General features: G+C 41.6%; 2 protein-coding genes across 9 annotated transcripts; both read left to right on the top strand.

Moving 5' to 3' along the window:
* Positions 1-23584, top strand: TCEAL9 (transcription elongation factor A like 9). 7 transcript variants are annotated; one of them, XM_070784549.1, is made up of 5 exons: positions 1-150; positions 631-718; positions 961-2640; positions 3037-3119; positions 23396-23584. In XM_070784549.1, exon 3 carries the CDS (start codon positions 1027-1029, stop codon positions 1321-1323), a length of 297 nt encoding a protein of 98 aa, XP_070640650.1. In that variant the 5' UTR covers positions 1-150; positions 631-718; positions 961-1026; the 3' UTR covers positions 1324-2640; positions 3037-3119; positions 23396-23584. The 7 variants fall into 7 exon arrangements, 2 of the variants coding, with proteins under 2 accessions (XP_070640650.1, XP_070640649.1); XM_070784548.1 differs by having other exon boundaries at positions 958-2640; XR_011565339.1 differs by lacking the exon at positions 961-2640.
* A 709-nt stretch (positions 23585-24293) lies between these two features.
* BEX3 (brain expressed X-linked 3) lies at positions 24294-25782 on the top strand. 2 transcript variants are annotated; one of them, XM_070784547.1, is made up of 3 exons: positions 24294-24352; positions 24736-24813; positions 25212-25782. In XM_070784547.1, the coding sequence occupies exon 3, from the start codon at positions 25224-25226 to the stop codon at positions 25530-25532; it is 309 nt and encodes a 102-aa protein (XP_070640648.1). In that variant the 5' UTR covers positions 24294-24352; positions 24736-24813; positions 25212-25223; the 3' UTR covers positions 25533-25782. The 2 variants fall into 2 exon arrangements, with proteins under 2 accessions (XP_070640648.1, XP_070640647.1); XM_070784546.1 differs by having other exon boundaries at positions 24334-24352; positions 25165-25782.
* The last annotated feature ends 652 nt before the right edge of the window (positions 25783-26434 follow it).

Genomic DNA, 26434 nt, shown 5'->3' with positions numbered 1-26434 from the left:
GTAGACCTCATGTGACCAGGAGTCGACGTGTGCAGAAGTCCTGCTAGTCTGGTCCTTGTTCCCTTCTGGGTACCAGCTTCCTTCAGCAGCGGTAGCCGGTGGGGCCAACGGTGGGGAAGGAGAAGGAGTCTACTGGCTGAAATTTTTCAGGTTGGTGGCAAAATAGATGCTGCCTGGGAATTTCTAGGGTGGGGATGGCCTAGAAGCAGAGATTTAAGGGAGCCCTGAAAAAGTCCATCTCTCCACCTCCCACCTTCAGGTCTGCAGAAAATGATGACCCTTGGGAAAGGGACTAGGGGTCCCGGAAGAAAGACAAGGAGACCTGTGATAGTTTAAAAATAATCATCCTTTGCCACCTAAGACCACTTTCCCAACCCCTCCCCTCCCCCCACCCCCAACCCCCAGTTTTAATGATAGTTTGGAAATTTGCTTTTCCGACTCCCTGTCTGATGGAAAATTCGAGCTAACTTGCACTATGGAGAGGGAGAGAAATGAGGGAAACAGAAGGCAGGAAAGTTTCCATAACCGAGAACCTTAACAGGAAAAGTGCGTGGAGTTGATCAGTCCGCCGAGTGCTCACCCCACCCCCACTCTTATCCCCTCCCCCTCCCGTTTCCCGTTGGTCTGCAGGTCTGCTACTCTGAAAAGGCCAGGAAGAAAAGTGATCGGATCCGTACAGGAAGATGAAGGAAATATTATAAAGACCCCTGGGGTGGAGGTGAGCAAAGGAGGGACTGAGGTCATGGGCCCCTATGTTCTTCCCCCGCACCCCTCTTCTCCCAGCTTACTCTGTTCTAGGAGGGTCTTGCGTTCTGCCTTGTGTGAGAGAAATGGTTGAGAAGAACCTTGGAAAAGGCTGGAGGGAGGGACGAGGGAGGTGAGGAGGTGGAAAATGGAGGTGAGAACGACAGGCTCAGGGGAAACCCTGATGGCTGACGTATCCTTCTTGCTTCCTAGAAGTAGTTGTTTTCAAAGAAAAATAAGTAGAAGAAAAGAAAGGAAGAGGGAAAGAAAGGGAGACACAAGATGAAACCCTGTCAAAAAACTGAAGAAAAACCAGAAAATGAGAATGAACCCAAACTTGAAGAAGTACCAAAGCCTGAGGAAAAGCAAGAGGAGGAGGAAAAAACAGAAGGAACTTTTAGAGAAAGACTGATTCAGTCTCTCCAGGAATTTAAAGAAGATATACACAACAGGCATTTAAGCAAGGAAGATATGTTTAGAAATGTGAATGAAATTGATGAGATAAGGAGAGTCAGAAACAAACTTATAGTGATGCGTTGGAAGGTTAATCGAAACCATCCTCACCCCTATTTAATGTAGTTTACCTTGATTTCTGTTTTTTTCTGATGTTGACATTACTTTCTTTTTTGTTGTCCTGTATATCTCTGTCCATCTTTCTGCTTTTAACTTGTTGCTATTAGTGGTTTTAGATGCATCTCATTGTTTATTTCAAACCAATCTACAAGTCTTTGCCTTTCAAAAGGAGAGCTTTACTCATTTGTACAAAAAGAGATTCCTAACAGTATATAAAATGTAAAAAAAGTTACTAATATGTGAATATCGTATTTTTGAAAGGGAAGGGTACATTTGTATATTGCATATATACACAGAAGAATATGTGAAGGATGAAAGACAAAAAATATAATCTGTGGTAGGATTATGAGTGATTTTTTTTTATTCAGTTTATTTGTATTTTTCCTTATTCCTAGAATGTACACACTTTATTGTTAAAAATAATAGAAGTTTTATAACAAAAAAAGGAGTAACCAAGAGTAGTTGTTATATTTCTAAAGGCATTGAGACACAATATTTATTAGCAGAATTTTAGAAGTAAATGTGAACTCCAGATTACCACCAGACCTCTTAGCTAGAAAAATAAATTTTATATCTTTTCTCATTTGCAGTATAGAGATAATAATGATCTTTCTGGGATCTCATGAGGACCAAATAAGGTACTGACCATGAGCTATATTTGATAGGCTTTTATTTCCATGTGCCCATGTAGGATGCGAAATCCTTAAGAGATTTGTTTTAGGTATTTTGGAGGGAGAAGGTTAGTTCTCACCTGTGCTTAAGGAAAAATCCAGACAGCTGTCAGGTGGGTACCGCCTTTGTTTTTCTCTCCTCCTGTGCCTGCCCAACCTTCTATGCCCCTCCCCTTGATACTACCACGTGTATTGGATATTTCTGCCCCTTCCTTCAGATTCTGTACCTCTCAGCCCCCTAACACGGCTGATGTGCTAGAAATCTCAAACAGTGAAGCCCAACATATTTCTTTGGAACCTGCTTGATTCTCCAGTCTGAGCTCTACAGAAGTGGGGGAAATGCCCATCTCTTCAGTTTAGATAGACGTTTATGCAGGGCTACTTGGGCTGTGATATCTTACTGATACCTTGGCAACTTTGGGGTTTTAATCAGAGAACCCCTCTTCCGTATAGGACTCAGACACAATGGGTCTGTTTAGGGTTGGGACCAGAAAATAAGTCTGAATAACAGACATTATGCTTTAGTCAGTGTTGCTTCTGAGTCTAAAGATTGGTTTATCTTCCTGAGCCTCGTTTCCTTAGGGTGAGTGATCTCTCCCAAAAGACTGGTGGCCGGCCTCCTCACCAACTCAAAAGACACCCTTAGACTTGTGTAAGTTTTAAAGGGAGATTCAAGTCAGATTTTGGGATATTCCCATTCTTTATTGGAAATGTATAAAAGTGCTGTGTAAGACTTACTGTGTATTTATATCTGCATCCAGATTTTCATAACTATATGTGTATCTGTGGATCACAGTTACACCAACAGTGTGTTATTTTTCCTGTGTGATGCTCTTTTGGGGAGCAGTTAATCACTTCAGACCATTCTTTGAGGTTATGGCAGCTTGATGGATGCAGGTGAAGGTCCAGGAACTCAATTGCCAGCATTATAAGACTGGTTGAATCCAGCCCCATGGCACTGAGGAGTGGCACTGTGGCAGGACATGGAAGGACTCCCCCAAGGCACACCCCTCTCCAAGATGATCTGACATTGGTTTTTCTGCTCCAGCTTGCAGCAGGCACCGACTCTCCTAGGCTGAGGGCCAGGCTGTCCTGGACATGCATACCTGGAGGACAACTGTCCCATTGCAGGTCAGAGCACTAGACTTCCTTTATTCCTTTTTTTCCCTCACAAAAGGGCTTGATGGGAACTTTTTAAAGGAAAAATGTAAGATTTCAAAAGTCACTAACTAAAAACATTGGTTGTGATAGTCTTTGTCCCAGCAATGACTACTCTGGAGGTAATCAGATAACTTGGGATTAAGGTAGAAGGGCCTACTGGAGATGATTTCAGATAATACACAAATATTTTAAGTTGTAATATCCATGTATTTGGGGCTTCCCAAGTGGCATTAGTGATAAAGAACCTGCTTGCCAATGCAGGAGACATAAGAGATGTGGGTTCAATTCCTGGGTTGGGAAGATCCTGGAGGAGAGAATGTCAACCCAGCCCAGTATTCTTGCCTGGAGAATACCATGGTCAGAGGAGCCTGGTGGGCTGGAGTCCATGGGGTCACAAAGAGTTGGACACTACTGAAGCAACTTAGCATGCACACACATATTCATGTATTTATTTGAATGTATATTAATAAATCTTTAAGGCAAACAATGATAGTTTAGATTAAGGGAAAGCTATAAAGTTTCCTTTTCAAAAAAGTACCCAAATTTCCTTTTCAAAAAATATTCAAATTAAATAAGTGAGTCAGTTTGAAGACAAACATGAAGTAGAATACTATGTTAATAGCAAAGATGGTACATAGATATGGCAAAAGTTACCCTAGTGGGAAATGCTGTTGCCACTCTTTTGTAACCCCATGGACTGTAGCCAGCCAGGCTCCTCTGTCCATGGAATTCTCCAGGCAAGAATACTGGAGTAGATAGCCATTCCCTTCTCCAGGAGATCTTCCCAACCCAGGGATTGAACCCAGGTCTCCTGCATTGGCAGGTGGATTCTTTACCACTGAGCCACCTGGGAAGACCGGAAATATTGCCCCAGTATAATTGATTTAGAGAATAATATCTGGAAACACCTGTCAAGAGGGGTGCAATAAGAGATTTTACCCTATCTACAAATTAACAAGTTAATATTAACCTGCTACTGTTTAACCTGCTTTTGCTATGGCAAATGGCACTAGAATCCCAGTCCTAAGGACATTATTACCCATGGTAAAAGCAGTAGCCTTGGCTTCATTTTGGTTTGTATCAGTTCCCCATGATCAAGTCCCATAAGCTGACACAGCCCGTCATGGATGACGGAACATGCAATGCACCGTGTTCTAGGAAAGATGCCCATAGTTTGGAGAACTCACTGCTTTCATAGTAAGCAAAAGCAAGCCTGCTGTGTCCACAGAAAGGAAAAGACATTACCTCATGCCTCAAAGTTGCTTGCTGCAAATAAACTCTGAGAAATGGCCTGCTTGCATAAAGAGTGGTCAGGGCCTTAAGAATGTACAAGGATGCTCAGGACTCAAGGCAGATTGACTCTCCCAGTAACACTTTTCTCTGTACAACAAATCTTAATGTGAATGGTAAGCCTTTCCTAACACCACAAATTTTGATTTATTATTCCAAGTTAAAGCAGATAATGCATTATAATACTGTATACTATAAATATGAAATTTGTAATTCTAATTTTTACTTTAATACATAGGACTTTGAATGAATACTAATTAGCTGAATGAAAAGAACATCACCTAAGAAACTACAAGTAAACAATCTATGAGGAACTTTGAAGTTACAGTAAGACATAGCTACTGTGACACACAAAATTAAAGAAATAGAGGAGCAAAAACCATGGGTTTATCAAGATGCTAATAACAGGAAAAATATTCTGCAAAATTTTTCACTGAGAAATTGACAGGAGTGTGTGTGTGTGTTTGTAAGTCAGCCCCAGATCCTTTACATATACAATCGTTACTGCCTCTATAAAAGGAAAAGCCAAAAGCTAGGAGGAAAGCTGGTCTGTTCCCTCTATAGGAAAGTTTTGAGGGGGGGGGGGACCTTTTGCACATAATGGTATCCTAAATCAATCATTTGATATTTTGACACCAGTGTTTTGCAAGAGCTTCAGAAAAATACAGCTGCATCATTTGCTAGATAATTTACTTGAGTATGGGACATCTTTTCATGTACTATTGGTCATTCAAACATCTTACTTTGAGAAATGTCCATTCAAATATTTTGCTTAAACACCCCCTTAATATTTTCAGTACACTATAGGTAAAGAATCCATTTACAAGGATGAGGTAGCTCCATATGTACTGCATGTTCACCATGCATTATTACAAGAAAAATGAAGGACAGGAGGTTAAGTATAATATATACAGGTGGCGCTAGTGGTAAAGAACCTGCTTGCCAGTGCAGGAGACGTAAGAGACCCAGGTTCGATCCCTGGGTCAGGAAGATCCCCTGGAGAAGGAAATGGCAGCCCATTCCAGTATTCTTGCCTGGAGAATCCCTTGGACAGAGGAGCTTGATAGGCTACAGCCGATGGTATCGCAAAGAGTTGGACACGACTGAAGCAACTTAGCACATACCCACAAATACCAACATAAAGCCCTTCAGCTCACTAAAGGGAGTGACTGTGTCTTTCAAAGTGATATCTTGATATCTCATCAGACCTCTTGCTATCTGATTGTTTACGGAATAATTACTTTTTAAAAATTTCTCCTAGTAAGTCATTCTATCATCCTTGCATTGTAACATGTATCCTTGCATGTCAAAATAGTTTCTTGTACTTACACAAAGTCCTTCCCTTTTATGAATTCTGAGTCCTTTTCCAGATATTATGCTATTAACCTACTATTTAACAGAAAAGGAAGCAAGGCTTAAAGAGATTATGTGTTTCAGCCAAGGTCACCCAGCTATTAAATGGAACACCTGCCTAAGGTCAAAGCCCTCACTCCTAATCTCTACTCTGCAACAGTTGGTATTTAATAAATACTAACAACAACAGCAGCAACACTGCTAAATGGATTCCCATTATTTCCTTAAAGCTCCTACTCATTATCCCAGAATAGACGTTACTTCTTTTAAAACAGTTTTATTGAGATATAATTCACACACCATAAAATTCACCCACCTTAAGTGTACAAGTCAATAGTTTTTAGTGTACATTTTCACATCAAAGAGAAATACCATACCTTAGCTATGATCCTGCCCCCATGCCTCTATCCCTTCAGCCCTAAATAAACATTAATCTACTTTCTGTCTCTATAGATTTCCTTTTCCTGGACATTTCATAAAAATGGACTCATAAAATGTGGTCTTTTGTTATTGGCTTTTTTCACTTAGCATATGTTTTCAAGGTTAATCCATTGTGTACCATGTATTAATTTCCTTTTATGGCTGAACAATATTCTGTTGTATGGATATGAACATTTTGTTTATCCATTAGTCCATTGATGGATATTTGGGCTGTTTTCATCTTTTGCTTGTTATGGATAATGTTGCTATGTAGATTTATGTACAAGTTTTGTGAGGACATAATGTCCACCTCATGCGAAGGGTTGACTCATTGGAAAAGACTCTGATACTGGGAGGGATTGGGGGCAGGAGGAGAAGGGGATGATAGAGGATGAGATGGCTGGATGGCATCACCGACTCAATGGACGTGAGTTTGAGTGGACTCCGGGAGTTGGTGATGGACAGGGAGGCCTGGCGTGCTGCGACTCATGGGGTCGCAAAGAGTTGGACACGACTGAGTGACTGAACTGAACTGAATGTTCTTATTTCTCTAGGGTAGATATCTAGCAATTGAATTGCTGTGTCATACAGTAACTCTATGCTTAATTGTTTCAGGGACAGCCATATTATTTTCTAAACTGGCTGACCATTTTACCTTCAGTGTGTATACTGCTGTATACTTACCAGCAGTGTGTAAGGGTTACAATTTTCCCATATCCTTGGCAACACTTTATTTTCTGACTTTTTGACTGTAGCCATTTTAGCAGAGGTGAGTGATATCTTATTGTGGTTTGGATTTACATTTCTCTGATGGTTAATGATATTGAGCATCTCTCCATGAGTTTACTGGCCACTAGTATATATTACTAGGAGAAATGTCTATTCAAATCCTTTGCCCATTTTTAATTGGGATATTTGCCTTTTTATTATTGAGTTGTAGGAGTTTTTATATACTCTGAATACAAATCCCTTGAATACATGATTTGTACATATCTTTTCCCATTCTGTGGGTTATCTTTTTACTTTCCTGATAGTATACTTTTTAGAAAATTATTTATTTTATTTATTTAGTTTTGGCTGATCTGGGTCTTTGTTGCTTTGCATGGACTTTATCTAGTTGTGGTGAGTGGGGGCCATTCTCGGTTGCAGTGCACAGGCTTCTCATTGCAGTGGCTTCTCTTGTTGTGGAGCACAGGCTCTATGTGCACAGGCTTCAGTAGTTGCAGGAAGCAGGCTCAGAAGGTGTGGCTTGTGGGCTCTAGAGCATAGGCTTGGAAGTCCTGGTGCCAGGCCTAGTTGCTCTGTGGCATGTAGAATCTTCCCAGAGGAGGGTTTGAACCTGTGTCCCCTGATTGGCAGACAGATTCTTATCCACTGTGCCACCAGTATCCTGATGGTATACTTTGATGCCCTCCAAATTTTAGTTTTGATGAAATTTAATACACATTTTTTATTTTTCTGCTCATTCGTTTGGTATCAAGTTCATGAAGATTTGTCCCTACATTTTTTCCCCTGAGAGTTGTATCATTTTAAATCTTACATTTAGGTCTCTGATCTATTTCTAGTTAATTTTTTGCATATGGTATGAGATATGGGTCTCATTTCATTAGTTTGCAAGTGGCTGTCTAGTTGATCCAGGACTATTTGTGAAAGGACTGCTTTTTCCCATTGAATGGTCTTGGCATCCTTGTCAAAAATCAGCTGAAACATAATTTTATTTCTTTGGGACTGGAATGAAAACTGACCTTTTCCAGGCCTGTGGCCACTGCTGAGTTTTCCAAATTTGCTGACATATTGCGTGCAGCACTTTCACAGCATCATCTTTCAGGATTTGGAATAGCTCAACTGGAATTCCATCACCTCCACTAGCTTTGTTCATAGTGATGCTTTCTAAAGCCCACTTGACTTCACATTCCAGGATGTCTGGCTCTAGGTGAGTGATCACACCATCATGATTATCTTGGTCGTGCCATGGTGATTATCTTGGTCATGAAGATCTTTTTTGTACAGTTCTTCTGTGTATTCCTGCCACCTCTTCTTAATATCTTCTGCTTCTGTTAGGTCCATACCATTTCTGTCCTTTATTGAGCCCATCTTTGCATGAAATGTTCCCTTGTTATTTCCAATTTTCTTGAAAAGATCTCTAGCCTTTGTTTTCCTCTATTTGTTTTCCTCCATTCTGTTGTTTTCCTCTATTTCTTTGCATTGATCGCTGAGGAAGGCTTTCTTATCTCTCCTTGCTATTCTTTGGAACTCTGCATTCAGATGCTTATATCTTTCCTTTTCTCCTTTGCTTTTTGCTTCTCTTCTTTTCACAGCTATTTGTAAGGCCTCCCCAGACAGCCATTTTGTTTTTTTGCATTTCTTTTCCATGGGGATGGTCTTGATCCCTGCCTCCTGTACAATGTCACGAACCTCCATCCATAGTTCATCAGGCACTCTGTCTATCAGATCTAGTCCCTTAAATCTATTTCTCACTTCCACTGTATAATCATAAGGGATTTGATTTAGGTCATACCTGAATGGTCTAGTGGTTTTCCCTACTTTCTTCAATTTAAGTCTGAATTTGGCAATAAGGAGTTCATGATCTGAGCCACAGACAGCTCCTGGTCTTGTTTTTGGTGACTGTATAGAGCTTCTCCATCTTTGGCTGCAAAGAATATAATCAGTCTGATTTCAGTGTTGACCATCTGGTGATGTCCATGTGTAGAGTCTTCTCTTGTGTTGTTGGAAGAGGGTGTTTGTTTTAACCAGTGTATTTTCTTGGCAAAACTCTATTAGTCTTTGCCCTGCTTCATTCCGTATTCCAAGGCCAAATTTGCCTGTTACTCCAGGTGTTTCTTGACTTCCTACTTTTGCATTCCAGTCTGCTATAATGAAATCCAGATGTTCAAGCTGGTTTTAGAAAAGGAAGAGGAACCAGAGATCAAATTGGTGGATCATTGAAAAAGCAAGAGAGTTCCAGAAAAACATCTATTTCTGCTTTATTGACTATGCCAAAGCCTTTGACTGTGTGGATCACAATAAACTGTGGAAAATTCTGAAAGAGATGGGAATACCAGACCACATGACCTGACTCTTGAGAAACCTATATGCAGGTCAGGAAGCAACAGTTAGAACTGGACATGGAACAACAGACTGGTTCCAAATAGCAAAAGGAGTACGTCAAGGCTGTATATTGTCACCCTGCTTGTTTAACTTATAGGCAGAGTACATCATGAGAAACGCTGGACTGGAAGAAACACAAGCTGGAATCAAGATTGCTGGGAGAAATATCAATAACCTCAGATATGCAGATGACACCACCCTTATGGCAGAAAGTGAAGAGGAAAAGCCTCTTGATGAAAGTGAAAGTGGAGAGTGAAAAAGTTGGCTTAAAGCTCAACATTCAGAAAATGAAGTCATGGCATCTGGTCCCATCACTTCATGGGAAATAGATGGGAAAACAGTGGAAAGAGTGTCAGACTTTATTTTCTTGGGCTCCAAAATCACTGCAGATGGTGACTGCAGCCATGAAATTAAAAGACGCTTACTGGAAGGAAAGTTATGACAAACCTAGATAGCATATTGAAAAGCAGAGACATTACTTTGCCAACAAAGGTCTGTCTAGTCAAGGCTATGGTTTTTCCAGTGGTCATGTATGAATGTGAGAGTTGGAATGTGAAGAAAGCTGAGTGCTGAAGAATTGATGCTTTTGAACTGTGGTGTTGGAGAAGACTCTCGAGAGTCCCTTGGACTGCAAGGAGACCCAACCAGTCCATTCTGAAGGAGATCAGCCCTGGGATTTCTTTGGAAGAAATGATGCTAAAGCTGAAACTCCAGTACTTTGGCCACCTCATGCGAAGAGTTGACTCATTGGAAAAGACCCTGATGCTGGGAGGGATTGGAGGCAGGAGGAGAAGGGGACGACAGAGGATGAGATGACTGGATGGCATCACTGACTCGATGGACGTGAGTCTGAGTGAACTCCGGGAGTTGGTGATGGACAGGGAGGCTGGCGTGCTGTGATTCATGGGGTCGCAAAGAGTCGGACACAACTGAGCGACTGAACTGAACTGACCTGAACTGAATTTTATTTCTGGACTCTCAATTCAGTCCTATTGACCTATATGTCTATCATGTGACAGGATCACACTGTTTTGATTACCATGGTTTTGAAGCAGTTCTGAAACCAGGAAACATGAGTCCTCCTATTTTATTTATTTCCAAGGTTTTTTTTGGCTATTTAGGGTGCCTTGCAATGCATATGAATTTTAGAATAAGCTTGTCAATTTCTACAAAGAAATCAGCTGGGATTATGAAAGGGATTGCATTGACTCTATAGATCAATTTGGGAAGCATTACCATTTTAACACTATTAAAATTTTCAATGGGATTTTTTTTCCCGTTTAATTGCATCTTCTTTAATTTCTTAATGGCATCATTTAATTTTCTTCTTTAATTTCGATAATAGTTTACAGTTTTCAGAGTATCAATTTTATGCTTCCCTTATTAAATGTATTTCTAAATATTTCGGTCTTTTTGATACTATTATAGGTAGATTGTTTTCTTAATTTTCTTGTTCTGATTGTTCATTGTAAGTGTATAGAAATATGGCTGTATTGAAATATCTTTATATATTCATCTTATATCTTGCAACCTTGCTGAAGTTGTTTGTTTTGTTAGTTTATCAGTGGATTCCATAACACTTTCTATACATAAGATTATGTCATCTGTAAATATAGTTCTAATTCTTATTTTTCAATCTGGATGCCTTTTATTTCTTTTTCTTGCCTAACTGTCTTGGCTAGAACCTCCAGTTGTAATGTTGGATAGAAATGGTGAGAGCACATATCTTTGTTTTTGCTCCTAATACTAGGGAAAAGATATTCATTGTTTTAACATTAAGTATAATGTCAGCAGGGGGCTTCCCTGGTAGCTCAGCTGGTAAAGAATCCACCTGCAATGCAGGAGACCCCAGTTCAATACCTGGGTCAGAAAGATCCCTTGGAGAAGGATACACTTCCCACTTCAGTATTCTTGGACTTCCCTGGTGACTCAGACGGTAAAGAATCTGCCTGCAGTGTGGGAGACCTGAGTTCAGTCCCTGGGTTAGGAAGATACCCCAGAGGAAGGCATGGCAACCTACTCCAGTATTCTTGCCTGGAGAATCCCCATGGACAGAGGAGCCTGGCAGGCTACAGTCCATGCAATTGCAAAGAGTCAGACACGACTGAGAGGCTAAGCACAGCACAGCACATAATGTCCATGGAGGGTTTTTGTAATAACTTTCATTATGCTTAGGGAATACCTGGTTTGGGGATGTTAAATCAAGCTTGCATTTTGGGATAAATCTTTTTTGGTCATAATGTATAACTGTTTTTATATGTTTCTAGATTTGTTTTCCTAGTATCTTGTTGGGGGATTTTTGCATCCATATTCATAGGCAATACTGGTTTGTAGTTTTTTCTTGCAATATCCTTGCCTGGATTTTGTATCAGGGTAATACTGGTCTCACAAAATAAGAGAAGAAGTGTTTCCTTTTCTTTTTTTTTTGAACAATTTGTGAAGGATTCTTCCTTAAATATTTGATAGAATTCAGTTGTGAATGGAGAAGGAAATGGCACCCCACTCCAGTACTCTTGCCTGGAAAATCCCATGGACGGAGGAGCCTGGTAGGCTCCAGTCCATGGGGTCTCGAAGAGTCGGGCACGACTGAGCAACTTCACTTTCACTTTTTACTTTCATGCATTGGAGAAGGAAATGGCAACCCACTCCAGTATTCTTGCCTGGAGAATCCCGGGGACAGAGGAGCCTAGTGGGCTGCCGTCTATGGGGTCTCACAGAGTCAGACACGACTGAAGCGACTTAGCAGCAGCAGCAGCAGCAGCAGCAGTGAAGCCATGTGGCCTAGAATTTTATTCGTGGGTAGTTTAAAAAATGTATTACTAATTCAATCTCTTCATTTGTTATAGGTCTATTCAGATGGTTTATTTATTCTTGAGATAGTTTTGGTAGTTTGTGTTTTTCTAGGAATTTGTCCATTTCTTCTATTATCTAATATAAGGGCATGTAATATTTCATATTGTTCATTCATAATCTTTTTTCGTATCTATAAGGTCAGTAATACCAGCCCCTCTTTCATTTCCAATTCTAGTAACTTGACACACATTTCTCTCTTTCCCTCTCACCCTCTCTCTCACCAATCTAGCTGAAGATTTGTCAACATTGTTGATCTTTTCAAAGAATCTGCTTTGGTTTCACTAATTTTCTCTATTCTCTATTTTCCATTACATTAATTTCTGCTCTAATTATTATTATTTCCTTCCTTCTGCTTGCTTTATGCTTAGTTTGCTCTTCTTTCCCAGTATCTTAAAGTGGAAAGTTAGGATGTTGATTTGAGATCTTTCTTCTTTTTTAAATACAGGCTTAAAGCTATATATTTCCCTTTATGCAAGTTTAGCTCTATCCCATCATTTTGAGTACATTGTGTTTCTAAATACCAAAGTTCCACCCCATAAGTTCTGGTATGTTGTATACTATGTTTCATTTTTCTTTAATTTCAAAGTATTTTCTGATATCCATTTTGATTTGTTCTTTGATGCATTGGCTATTTAGGAGTGTTTTGTTTAATTTCCAGATATTTGTGAATTTCCTAATTTTTTTTTTTTCTGTTGTTGATATGAAATTTTATTGCAGTGTGGTCAGAGAACATATCTTGTATAACTAACTTCTAATCCTTTAAATTTACTGAGGGTTGTTTTATGGCCTATTACATGGTCTACCATGAAGACTGTTCACTGTGCACTTGAGAAAAATATGTATTCTGCTGTTGTTGGGTGGCATATTGTATATGTCTATTAGGTCTAGTTGGTGCATGGTGTTCTGACATCTTCTATTTCCTGGTTGATCTTCTGTCCAGTTGATCTATTTATTATGAAAAGTGGGCTATTAAAGTCTTCAGCTATTACTATTGAATTATCTATTTCTCCCTTTTTTATTGTCAGTTTTTGCTTCATATATTTTGTTGCTCTGTTATTAGGGGCATATATATTTATAATTGTCATGTATTACTTATGTGTTAACTCTTTTATCATTAAATTCCCTCTTGCTTCCAGTTTTTGGTTTGGCATGGAAAAAACTTAGAAGTAGTAACAATAAGTAAAAAGTTGTATAAACTGAAAATCAAGAACTCTTCTTAGATCCATTAAATGACTGAAGTCACAAATCAAATCCCTGCTACAGACAGGTGACAGACAGGCAGATACAGAGAATCACAATTTGCTAGAGTAAAACCTATAAACAGTTTATATTGATAGCATATCAGTACTGATATGCTGCTGCTGCTGCTGCTAAGTCGCTTCAGTCGTGTCCAACTCTGTGCGACCCCATAGACGGCAGCCCACTAGACTCCTCTGTCCCTGGGATTCTCCAGGCAAGAATACTGGAGTGGGTTGCCATTTCCTTCTGATATAGGAAAACCTAAACTATAGTTTACGAATTTCTAGAAGCTCATTGTGGACAAGTCTGAGATTTAAAACTCCAGAGAGGCCCAGTTTAAGGGGTGCTCTCATACTTTCATGAGTTACTTTTTAGAGACCTATGAGGTTCTCACAGTGAATATTAGAGAAAACCTCTTTGTTCTTCTGGAAGGGGAAGGGAAAAGTAGGCACTTTTAAGTGTATCCAGAGCATTCTATTCTTCTTAATAGTCAAGAGAAACTATTTTTTACAAGAGCCTAATCAGAGTTTTATCAGAGCCTAACTGACCTGGAGGAAGGACAATATCCAATCCCAATGCCTCTCTCATCATCCTGTCCCAACTAAATGAGAGTGAGGTGAGGGACTTAAAAGCACTTGTAAAGGCCATAGTCCTGTCCATATGCAGTTGTTAGGCTCCTATTATGACTGAAGTGACTTAGCATAGCATAGCATAGCATTGCCAGTTGATTAATCTACTATTTTTAAACAGTGTTCTTGGGCATCAATTGTTCTGCAACCTAATTCAATCAAACTGGGGCTCCCTTGCAGGAAAAGTTCCAAAGGTCAGTGTTTAATATTTGTTCCAAACAAGGAAGGAGAACTCCCCACAGCCATCTTCTTACCTGGCTTTTAAAAAAAAAAAAAAAATTTATTTATTTGTCTGTGTCAGGTCTTAGTTGTGGCACTTGGGATCTTCATTGTGTCATGTGAGATCTTTCATTGAGATGCATGGACTCTAGTTGTGGCACACTGGCTTAGTTACTCCAAGGCATGTGGAATCTTAGTTCCCCAACCAGAAATCAAACCCACATTCCCCGTATTGCAAGGCGGATTCTTAATCCCTGGACCACCAGCGAAGTCCCCTTACCTGACTTTTTAAAACAATCTAGCCAGTTTACAGCTAACTGGTATCTTCACCAAACCCCTGAATCACTTCCCAATTGCCTCCACAACAACCATTCTGTTTTTAGAGCAAATTTGGCTGGAATGCCTCCATACTTTGTTGCAAATAAAGTAACTTCCATTGGGAAAATTTTAGTACCTATATGATTCATGACTTTCTTCTCTCCCCAGGAAAAATCTCTGAGCCAGGGCTCTGGATCTGGGGGTGGAGACAATGGCACTCTTATCTTTGAATGACACTTGTGCTTTAGCACCTGATGTCTTAAGTAGGCAGAAAGGAAACAACAGCCTGATGTTCTCTCACCTTGCTTCTCATAGTGTGGAACCACACCTTACAGCCAAACCAAGAGTGATAAGGACCCCAGCAGTCTCAGTGGTACCACACCCACAGGACAATTTCCATTCTATTAGTGAGGAATGGTTGGAAGGAAAGAGCCCCCACCTCTCAGTTGCACTCACCTGGAGCCTAACCTCGCAATCTCAGTAGTTGGGGCAGGATAAGAAATACTGTTATATTCCTCTTCCGAGAAGGAAATCGCCATGGCTGTGAGCTGCAGGAAGAGGATATCCCGTGTTCTTGGCTGATAGTTAGGAGAGCAATTTTGCTTCCTTGACATGGGAGTGAGGAAAAACGGAGAGGTCTAGGTTCAAATACCACAGACTCATATTTCTTGTGAAGTTTTTATAGATTTTCTTGAATAGTTTTCCACTTAATGGTTTCCTTAAAACCTTTCTAGAGCCTTTAAATTGTTTTGCCTTTTTTTTTTTTTTTAATGAATTTCACTAGTTTCAAAGGAAAGCAGATCCACAGAGATCCTCATATTGTCATAGCAGAAATTGACCTCCTGGACATTTCTTCTTCCTGGAAGACTTCACTGGCAACTGGGTTAAGTCCTCTTACTCAGTGCTGTAATCTCCCCTTCACTACTTATCACACTCTCCTTGTTTCCTCCCACTAAACTATCTGCTACATAACAATATGAAGCCTGTATCTGTCTTATTGCTTTTTATATCTCCAGGGCCTGGAACACAGTAGATGCTTAATAAATTATGATTGAATGAAAAGTATATTTCTGATATTTTAATTAAGTGGAAAGAACTATGTCCTGGAAATCAGAAATGTAAAAACAGTACTGAGATTGAGATGTGGAATGGGCAGGCAGTGCCTGGCACAGAAAAGGGCTCAAACAATACATGGATAAAAGAAAGAATGAGAAATAGATTTGGGACTTTTAAAAATTATTTATTTATTTAATTTATTATGTTTTGGCTGCATTGGGTCTTTGTTGCTGCACGTGGGCTTTCTCTAGCTGCAGCGAGCAGGGGCTACTTTCCATTGTGGTGCATGAGTTTTTCATTACAGTGGCTTCTCTTACTGCAGAGCAAGGCTCTATGTGCATGAACCTCAGTAGTTGCAGCATGCAGGTTCAGTAGTTGTGGTACATGGGCTTAACCGCTCCATGGTGTGTGAAATCTTCCTGGATCAGGGATCAAACCTGTGTCCCCAGCACTGGCTGGCAGACTCTCAACTACTGGACCACCAGGGAAGTCTGGGACTTATTAATAAATGAAACTGAGTAGAGGGCAAGAGCATGGAGTTAGGAACTAAACTGTATGTGTTTGAATTCCTGCTCTACCACTTCTTATCTGTTGCATAGGCTTGCTGTCCTACAATACTCTTATTTGTAAAATAGGGGATTATATTAGCACCTACCTCATAGAATTTGGTGGAGAAGGCGATGGCACCCCACTCCAGTACTCTTGCCTGGAAAATCCCATGGACGGAGGAGCCTGGTAGGCTGCAGTCCATGGGGTCGCTAAGAGTCGGACACGACTGAGCAACTTCACTTTCACTTTTCACTTTCATGCATTGGAGAAGGAAATGGCAACCCACTCCAATGTTCTTGCCTGGAGAATCCCAGGGATGGGGGAGCCTGGTGGGCTGCCGTCTATGGGGTTGCACAGAGTTGGACACGACTGAAGTGACTTAGCAGTAGCAGCATAGAATTTGGGGGAGGATAAAATGCAATAATGAATATACATATATAACACTGTTTGATATATACCAGCATTTATGTAAGTGCTGTTTTATTTCATTTTCATCACTATGTATTTTTAAGGAAACTAGGATAATTCTGTATATACTATTTCATAGCCTGAATTTAAAAGAAAAATAATTAACAATTTTTCCCTTCTACTTACAAAAAGAATACCTTGTCCTCTGAGATAATTTAGAAGATAGAGGTAATCACCACTTAATGCCCAGCATTAGAAAAACATTTTTAATCTCAAATATGAGGACAAGTACAATAAATGGGAGGGGATGAGGGAGGAGTGGGAGTGGAGGAGGGGGTCATCAAGTCACCAGGCATAAGTCTCTAAGTGTAAAATATGGCTCAAGATACTGTCATGCTACAAATGCCTAAGTCTTAGATTTATGGTGGGAAAAGTAGCCCCTGACTCAGGAACTGGGGCAGGGGTGTAACACGAAGAAGAGGAACAGAGGAAGGGAGGAGTGTATGAGTGTGCGTGTGAGAAAGACAGAGTATGTGTTAGCTTACTGTTTAGTTATAGATAAACTTGGGGTTTCCCTCGTGGTTCAATGGTAAAGAAACCACCTGCCAAGCAGGAGATGTGGGTTTGATCCCTGGATCAGGGAGATGCCCTAGAGAAGGAAACAGCAACCCACTCTGGTATTCTTGCCTGGGAAATCCCATGGATCTCTAATAGATAGTGAGGTCCTGAATATTTGTTGATTTCACACTCAGATGTCTTAGCCTTATGGCTTTGTAATTATTTAATACAAGATCTCTTGAATGAAATATTGAGTCCATTATCTTTCAAATGTTCCAAACTCTTAAAGTAACATCTTTAAAATTTTATCAGGTCTGTTCTCAGTTCTTCAAAGTTCTTGGCATCAAAATTATAATGGCCATAGCTTATTGGGAAGCTAAAGTAGGCATAATTTCCTAGATTTTTAATACATTAATTTCAATTTGTTAATACATGCTTACATTTAGGAAAAAAGAGAGAAGCACAATAGGACTGTAGTACTGAAGCATCGGGATGACCCATAGAGAACTATTCTAGGCAGGAACAGAGATATCCACACCCACAGAGCCCACCATGTGCCAGACTATCTGCTTTCAATCCTTGCACTCACCCATGAGAGTATAACGAGAGGAAAACAGGACAATAACTACAATCCAACTGGGTACCTTTCCAGCTAAATACATGTGAGCTATATATCATGGCAACATAACAATAACCCTGTATGCGAGACAGCAAAAGAGACACAGATGTATAGATCAGTCTTTTGGACTCTGTGGGAGAGGGCGAGAGTGGGATGATTTGGGAGAATGGCATTGAAACATATATAATATCATATATGAAACGAATCACCAGTCCAGGTTCGATGCATGATACAGAATGCTCAGGGCTGGTGCACTGGGATGACCCAGAGGGATGGGATGGGGAGGGAGGTGGGAGGGGGGTTCAGGATGGGGAACATGTGTATACCCGTGGCAGATTCATGTTGATGTATGGCAAAACCAATACAATATTGTAATTAGCCTCCAATTAAAACAAATAAATTTATATTAAAAATTAAAACACTGATAATCACTTTTGATTCAGAATCCTCCTCATCCTTCTAGGAAATCTATCTATCAGTTATCGATTAAAAGGTCTATGCTGCTGCTAAGCCACTTCAATCTTGTCGACTCTGTGCGACCCCATAGACGGCAGCCCACCAGGCCCCGCCATCCCTGGGATTCTCCAGGCAAGAACACTGGAGTGGGTTGCCATTTCCTCCTCCAATGCACGAAAGTGAAAAGTGAAAGTGAAGCCTCTCAGTCATGTCCGACTCTTCGAGACCCCATGGACTGCAGCCTACCAGGCTCCTGCGTCCATGAGATTTTCCATAGACTGACTATAAGTCTATAAGCTCACATGGTTATGTAGCCTGGGAAGTCCCATGATGTGCTGTCTACAAGCTGGAGAGCCAAGAAAGCCAGTGGTGTACTTTAAAAGCCTGAGAGTTGGAGAGCTAACATGTAGGTGCCAGTCTGAATTAGAAGTCCTGAGAACCAGGAACACCAAAGACAGGGAAAGATCAAAGTCTCAGCTCAAGCAATCAGGCAGAGAGTGAATTTGGCCCTCTGCTTTTCTGTTTTATTTAGGCCCTCAGAGGTATTAGATGATGTCTACCTGCATTGGGGAAGTCTGCTTTACTCAGTTTTCCAATTCAAATGCTAAACTTTTCCAGAAACACCCTCACAGACACACTCAGAAATATTATTCAGTCAGATATATGGGCATCCAATGGCCTGTTGGAGACATAAAATTAACAATCACACCCTTTTCCCTGTGTTTACTCAAATGACTTGAGAGTTTGAAGAAGAGGGATATAAAGACAACTCTTATGTGAATACCTAAGGTAAGATTGCTATCCCACATGATTAATCACCACTGAAGCTCAAGCTTGATTTCTAGAGAACCTGCTGCTAAGGACTCACATCCAAGCATTTCCCTTTCAAGTGTTTCCTTGGAAGACTGGGCCATATCTTGTATGTGACTCTTACCTCATAATCCTCACATGAAACTCCTATAATTCACAGGTCTCTTTGTGCTAGTCTGTATCAATTTCTGGTAAATCTGTATCTCAATAACTCCCCTCTTCCCAACTCTGGAACCTGTAAGCATGGTAGGATTTACTTTCACACTTATCCAGAATTGGGAACTTTGGTAGGGGATTAATCTTAGCCCTTTCTCTACCTGGCCACACCACAACATAATCTTTCAAAAATGTTCTTTCCAGGCTCCCATAGCATTTGCTGCTAAGTTGCTTCAGTCGTGTCCAACTCTGTGCGACCCCATAGACGGCAGCCCACCACTCTCCACCATCCCTGGGATTCTCCAGGCAAGAACACTGGAGTGGGTTGCCATTTCCTTCTCCAATGCATGAAAGTGAAAATTGAAAGTGAAGTTGATTAGTCGTATCTGACTCTTTGCAACCCCATGGATTGCAGCCTACCAGGCTCCTCCGTCCATGGGATTTTCCAGGCAATAGTACTGGAGTGGGGTGCCATTTCCTTCTCCGCCCATAGCATCTAGTTCAAAATCCCAATGGTAATGCAGATATCCAGCAGAGGAATAAGTGAACCTTAACACATGATGCAAAGAATTGACTCATTGGAAAAGACCCTGATGCTGGGAAGGATTGAAGGCAGGAGAAGGGGACAACAGAAGATGAAATGGTTGGATGGCATCACTGACTCCATGGACATGAGTTTGAGCAACCTCTGGGAATTGGTGATGGGACATGGAAGCCTGGTGTGCCACAGTCCATGGAGTTGCAAAGAGTTGGACACGACTGAGGGACTGAACTGAACTGAATATCTTGTATATATCCCTAAACGTTATGTACTGTTCTTTTGGGATCCCATCTCCTCGGCTTTGGTGAAGGAAACCAATCAAGTGGCTGGTTCCACTATAATTATAGGAGATAAGGAAAGGAAATAGGTTCTCTTCATAAATACTGCACTTCCCCGAACATAAACACAGGCTCCTCCTTTCCAGTACTATACTACTCTTCTTATTATTTTAGGGTAAAAGTCATCACACCAGTTCACTCTCTCTGTCCTTCAGGGCACATGAGTCCCAAATTAAGACTCTTATATCCTTCCAACTCAGCCTTAGAAATTAAAAAAATTTTGTTCTCAACAGGTTGTTACCTACCTTCAACTCCTCAGAAAACACCAAGGACAAGAAAAGATCTCAATCAACACCTCACAACACTTTAGTGAAGACAACATCATTACAAGGACAAATTTCACCTATCTTTATTATTTTTAACTAATTTATTTTTTAATTGAAGGATAATTGTTTTACAGAATTTTGTGTTTTTTTTTTTCTGTCAAACATCAACATGAATCAGCCATAGTTCACCTATCTTTAAAATATCACTTCATTACAACCAACCTCCCATGTAGCATAGCCTCTAACCTTGAAAAATACACAAATGCATGCTTTCATCCAAGAAAATTTGGTGGTTTCAAGCAAAAGACTAATCCAAGATGGATCTAAAAGATAGTAGCAAAGAACTGAGCCACTGAGAGAACCAACAATCTACTTTTCAAATTTTGTATTCAATGGTTACATGTGTGCTCACTCGCTCAGTCATGTCTGACTCTTTGCGACCCCATAAACTGCAGCCCACCAGGATCCTCTGTCCATGGGATTCTCCAGGCAAGGATACTGGATTGGGTTGCCATGCTCTCCTCCAGGGATCTTTGCAACCCGGGGATTGAACCAGCATCTCTTACATCTCCTGCATTGGCAGGCGGGTTCTTTACCACAAGCACCATCTGCGGAGGCCATTCAATGGTTATGTCATAGCAATTTGTCTACTTTCAGGGGATTCTTTCTAGGTAATTCCTAATTTTCATAAAAGTTTTTCTATATTGCTCTAAATATAGTCCCCTGAATGAAAAGCAACCTATTAGCCTCAGTATGCATGCTGCATGCTAAGTCGTTTTAGTTGTGTCTGACTCCTTGTGACCCTATGGACTGTAACCCGCCAGGCTCCTCTGTCCATGAGATTCTCTAGGCAAGAATACTGGAGTGGGTTGCCATTTCCTTCTCCAGGGGATCTTCCAGACCCAGGGATTGTCTCTTATGTTTCCTGGGTTGGCTGGCGGATTCTTTACCACTAGCGCCACCTGGGAAGCCCCATTAACCTCAATAGTGGATATATCAGTCAACAAATATTCACCAATCACCTACTTGGTACAAAGAATTCTATAAATCACTGACTTTGCAAAGTAGAAGACAGAAGATGTGTTTGGGACCCTCACAGATTTTAAAGACAAGCATATCTAGCTAAGGACAGAACTATGCTTTGCCCACTCTTTAAACCTTGTTAGAAACCATCTAATAATAGTAAAAAAAAAAAAAAAAAGTAATGAATCAACTTTCATTGATGAATCTTTAGGCTCTGTGGTACATACTTGAAATATGTGATTTACTTCTAATAATCCCTGTTTCACAGAGGAAGCACAGAGACCTTGATAAGTAACTGACCCAAAGTCATACATCAGTACAAGTAGCAGAAACATGATTTAAACCCAGACATGTCTGATACCACAATTCATGCCTCTAATTGGCATGATTCCAACAGGTATCATTAATAGAGCTACCTATATGAAGAGTTGTTAATTGTGAGACAGAATTCAGGAATCACTAGCATTCCTTTCAGAGAAGGCAATGGCACCCCACTCCAGTACTCTTTCCTGGAAAATCCCATGGATGAAGGAGCCTGGTGGGCTGCAGTCCATGGGGTCGCTAAGAGTCGGGCATGACTGAGCAACTTCACTTTGACTTTTCACTTTCGTGCATTGGAGAAGGAAATGGCAACCCACTCCAGTGTTCTTGCCTGGAGAATCCCAGGGATGGGGGAGCCTGGTGGGCTGCCATCTATAGGGTCACACAGAGTTGGACATGACTGAAGTGACTTAGCAGCAGCAGCAGCATTCCTTTAAAAGACAAGTATTTTTTAATTTGAGCTTTTGAAGCAATATATCAATATTTCTTTATATCTCTAAAATTAGTAAATATATATGTATATATATATGACACATATATATGTCATATATAAATAGATAGATACATGGGCTTCCCCAGTGGCTCCTCAGTAAAGAATCCGCCTGTAATGCAGGAGATATGGGTTCGATCACTGGGTCAGGAAGATCTCCTGGAGGAAGGAGGGCAAGGCAACCCACTCCAGTATTCTTGCCTGTAAAATCCCATGGACTGAGGAACCTGGCAGGCTTCATGAGGGTTCCATGAGATTGTCATGGTTTTGACATGTCTATAAGGTCAAAAAGAGTCAGACATGACTGAACATGCATGCATATATACATAATTTTATATATTTCAAACTACATATGCAGTAGGCATATACTCTTCCTTTATTCAGTGTCCCAGCTAGTTTAGCAGGATGGGAGATTACATAGGAGTTTGGAGCCAAAGGGCTTCCCAGATGGCATAGTGGTAAAGAATCCACTTGCCAATGTAGATGACACAAGAGAGGCAGGTTCAATCCCTGGGTTGAGAAGATTCCCTAGAAGAGGAAATGGCAACACACTCCAGTATTCTTGCTCAGATAATCCCATGGACAGAGGAGCCTGGCAGGCTACACTTGATGAGGTCTCAAAGAGTCAGACACAACTGAAGCCCCTGAGCACCTGAGCAAAACTAGAGGCAGTTAGCATTTGCCTGGCCCCTCTGGCCTCAGTACATATAACTCTTGGTTCCTTGAACACAACCAACACTTACTAAATATTTTTAAATAATAATGTCATTTTCCTGGAGAAGGAAATGGCAACCCACTCCAGTGTTCTTGTCTTGAGAATCCCAGGGATGGGGGAGCCTGGTAGGCTGCCGTCTATGGGGTCACACAGAGTCGGACACGACTGAAGTGACTTAGCAGCAGCAGCAGCAGCAATTCCATTTTCCTAAAGGCATCTCTATTTTGTAACCATGATTTTTAAAAATAGTTTTCAGTTATTTCAAGTTGAAAAAATGAACAGTTACACTCAAGATGAGTTTCAGGTTTAATTGCTTCACATACCCCATGCCTATTTCTAATATTTTTTGGAAAAATTCACATTACAAAAAACATGTCTTTGGAACTAACTTTTACCAGTTGTATACTTAATTTCTGAGATCACTCTAAGGAAGTATGTGTAGGAGTGCTTTGCCAAGTTTGGAAAGGAAAGCAGAAAATAAACAGGCTCCTTTTTTTTTTTTTTTTTTAAGGCTCCTTTCCTCCGAAGACTGTGGTAGCAAAAACATCACATAAATTTACATAAAATGGTCAAGGTCTGACAACTGGACTTCTACCTCAAGATTTACTTTACAGATCATTTTGAAAACACCAACTGTATTCGGGAAGATACTTGTATTTTTTCAAAATAAGATTTCAAAATAAAATGTTTCCAAAATGTTGTTGATGTTGTGTGGTGGAGTCCAAAGAAAATATTTTCTGGGTAGTACAGGTGAACAAACAAATCAAACAATGAGGCTTTTTCTTTCCGCAGGATGAAGCATTTCTTTCAAAAATGAAATCTTGTAATTTTTAATTTTTTGATGGCATGCTTTTTAAAAAAAGAAATAAAGAGAAATTATTAGGAAGGATATATACAACCCATTCTACCTTCTCGCCTGTCTGACAAGTTTCTTGCTCCCTCCCCACCCTAACCTTCAACCTAAATGTCCTAGAAGAGTATGAATTCAGGACACTTGGTGGGCAATGGCGGGGCGGAGTGGGGGTGGGGAAAGACTTCGGTCAGCGAGAAGAGGAAAGAAAGCAGAAAAAGCCAAGGCCAAGGCCTAGGGGCGGAGAGGGGGTAGAGGGTGTTGTAGACCCTCCCTTATAACCAGAGAAAGGCAAACTCTAACCGCAGGGAGGTGATGCCACTCGTGGGCAGTCAGATTGGAGAAGAGCGGGATGATTGATTGACAGGGAGGTGCGCGCTGTGGCCCAGCGCACAAACAGGCGGTTGTCCGTGCTTGTGCACGAGGCGGAAGTGGGGCGCTCCTGCTGCACTGGCCGCCGGAGTTGGGGGCGAGCTCGGCGGTGACGTGGGGTGCTCACGTGATCGCGAGCTGCAGAGCGACGCAGCCTTCGGTGCAGTCGTCACTCCTGTCTGGGTACCAGCTCCCCACTCCCCTGCGCACGGCGGGTTGGCATCAGGCCCGCAGCAAGCGGAGCAGGTAAGGGCCCCGGGGCCGCGCGCTGACGCCAGGGAGGCAGCTGCCAGCCAACCCCAGAGGCCGGCACAGGGGTTTAGCGCGACGAGTCCCAGCAAGCCCTCTCCACATCCCGGCTTTCCTGGGAACAGAAATAGTGGCCCCCTGGAGTGGGGGTGCAGGGGGGCAGGTTTCCAGGGAAGGCAGGAAAGCAACTCAGAGCGATGGGAAATCATCCCTGAGTCACCTGGGAGCGGGGCGGGGATGGGGGCATCTGAGGGTGGGGGCGGGGACTCGGGGCGGCTAGGCGCGGAAAGGGGGGTTGGTGGGAGTAGGGGACGCGGGGTCGGGAAGGCGCCAAGCGCCCGGCTGCAGCAGCCTCCTGTCCCCACCCTGGCCCTTTGCAGGTCTGCCGAACCAAGTGTGGCGGCGGCGCACTCGTGGCGAGGATCAGAAGGAGCAAGAGACAGCAAGGATAGGCCCAGGTCAGTGCCGGGAACAGTGCAGGGGAGGAAGGGGACTGGTGCACAGCCCAGCCTGAGATCCCTTGCTAACTTCCCCAGACCCCATGCCCCGTCCTCCATTTTGGTGCCTGCTGCGCTCTGGGAAAGAATCCTGGGAAAAGAAAAATGGTGGGCTTTGGGTTTGAGGGAGGGAGGGAAAAGGAGAGCGCTGGGAAAGAGGTCAAATTGAAGGCTCCCCAGAAGGAGCACGAAGCGCCTGAGGTGGGAAAAAAAAAATTTTTTTTTAATCTTTACTATCAGAACTCTGAATCCTGCTGGTCAGTGCACCAAGCACTCAGTGTCTCTCCTTGCCTTTGTCTTACTTGTTCAAAGAAAAATAACCGGGGGAAAAAAATCTCATCATGGCTAATATCCACCAGGAAAACGAAGAAATGGAGCAACCCGTGCAGAACGGAGAGGAAGACCGCCCTTTGGGAGGGGGCGAAGGCCACCAGCCAGAAAGAAATCATAGACGGGGACAGGCTCGCCGACTTGCCCCTAATTTCCGATGGGTTATACCCAATAGACAGGTCAATGATGGGATGGGTGGAGAGGGAGACGATATGGAAATATTCATGGAGGAGATGAGGGAAATCAGGAGAAAACTTAGGGAGCTGCAGTTGAGGAATTGTCTGCGTATCCTTATGGGGGAGCTCTCTAATCACCATGACCATCATGATGAATTTTGCCTTATGCCTTGACTCCTGCCATTTCCATGAGATTAATACTGTGATTTCCACTGTTGTTCTGTTTTTCCTTGCATTTTCCTGATAATGCCTTTACTGATCCGTTTGCTGTGAACCTTATGTAATTTCAGTGTGTCAGGTGGGTTCTGTGTTACCAGCTTCTAATTACAGATTGCCTTGGCATCCAATCTAAGTTTCTGTCAACAGTAAAGTTTCACCCATTTGCATGGAAAAATGTAAAGTTAATAAAGTAATTAAAAAGCAATTTATACATTTATTATTGTCTGATTAAAGAAAAAATACATGAACCCTTCAAAAATCTGAAATCACATATCCCAGGATGGTAATTGGAGCACATTTCTCTGTGGTTGGATAATACATGACTTTTTTTTTCATTTATTATCTGGGATTTTAGAAGCAATGAGAACAGTTTTTCAATGAGTCTGTGATTGAACATAATTACTGGTTCAGCAGACTTAAAGAAAATTGAACTTTAAGTATCTTCCAGCCTTAACTGGAAGTAAACCCTCCCTTTATTACAGATACATTCCTGTAAAGAGTCAGTCTTCTCTTCTGTGAAATGGGATAAATAATTTCTGCCTTAGAGGGCTGCCGAATGGAATACATGAGGTGTGGAACTGTTGGCCTGCCTCCTATGCAACTCCCCAGCATTTAACAGGACCCTGGCTCTCATCAGATCCTTGGGCAGTACTAAGGGGAATTTTCACCCAGGCTCACAGCAGGAAAAATAGGTGGGTTCCACTCTGTCATTCCAGTCATATTTGCAGTACCCCTACCTCCCTGATTACTGCCATGTCAGTTGGGCATTCTTTCCCTTCTGCTGACTCCTATTTCAGTTCATGTTGACGATGTGCTGGAGTCCACAAGGTAACAAAAACCTACTGATCTGTCTGTAG

Source organism: Bos indicus, chromosome X, assembly GCF_029378745.1.
Source record: "Bos indicus isolate NIAB-ARS_2022 breed Sahiwal x Tharparkar chromosome X, NIAB-ARS_B.indTharparkar_mat_pri_1.0, whole genome shotgun sequence".
In the NCBI taxonomy this organism is placed as follows: Eukaryota; Metazoa; Chordata; class Mammalia; order Artiodactyla; family Bovidae; genus Bos; species Bos indicus.
The sequence above is the reverse complement of the archived record's forward strand: the minus strand, read 5'-3'. Positions and strand labels throughout refer to the sequence as shown.

Coding starts and splice junctions, on each gene's coding strand:
- TCEAL9 (XM_070784549.1), top strand. CDS start 1,027: ATGAAACCCTGTCAAAAAACTGAAGAAAAACCAGAAAATGAGAATGAA.
- BEX3 (XM_070784546.1), top strand. CDS start 25,194: ATGGCTAATATCCACCAGGAAAACGAAGAAATGGAGCAACCCGTGCAG.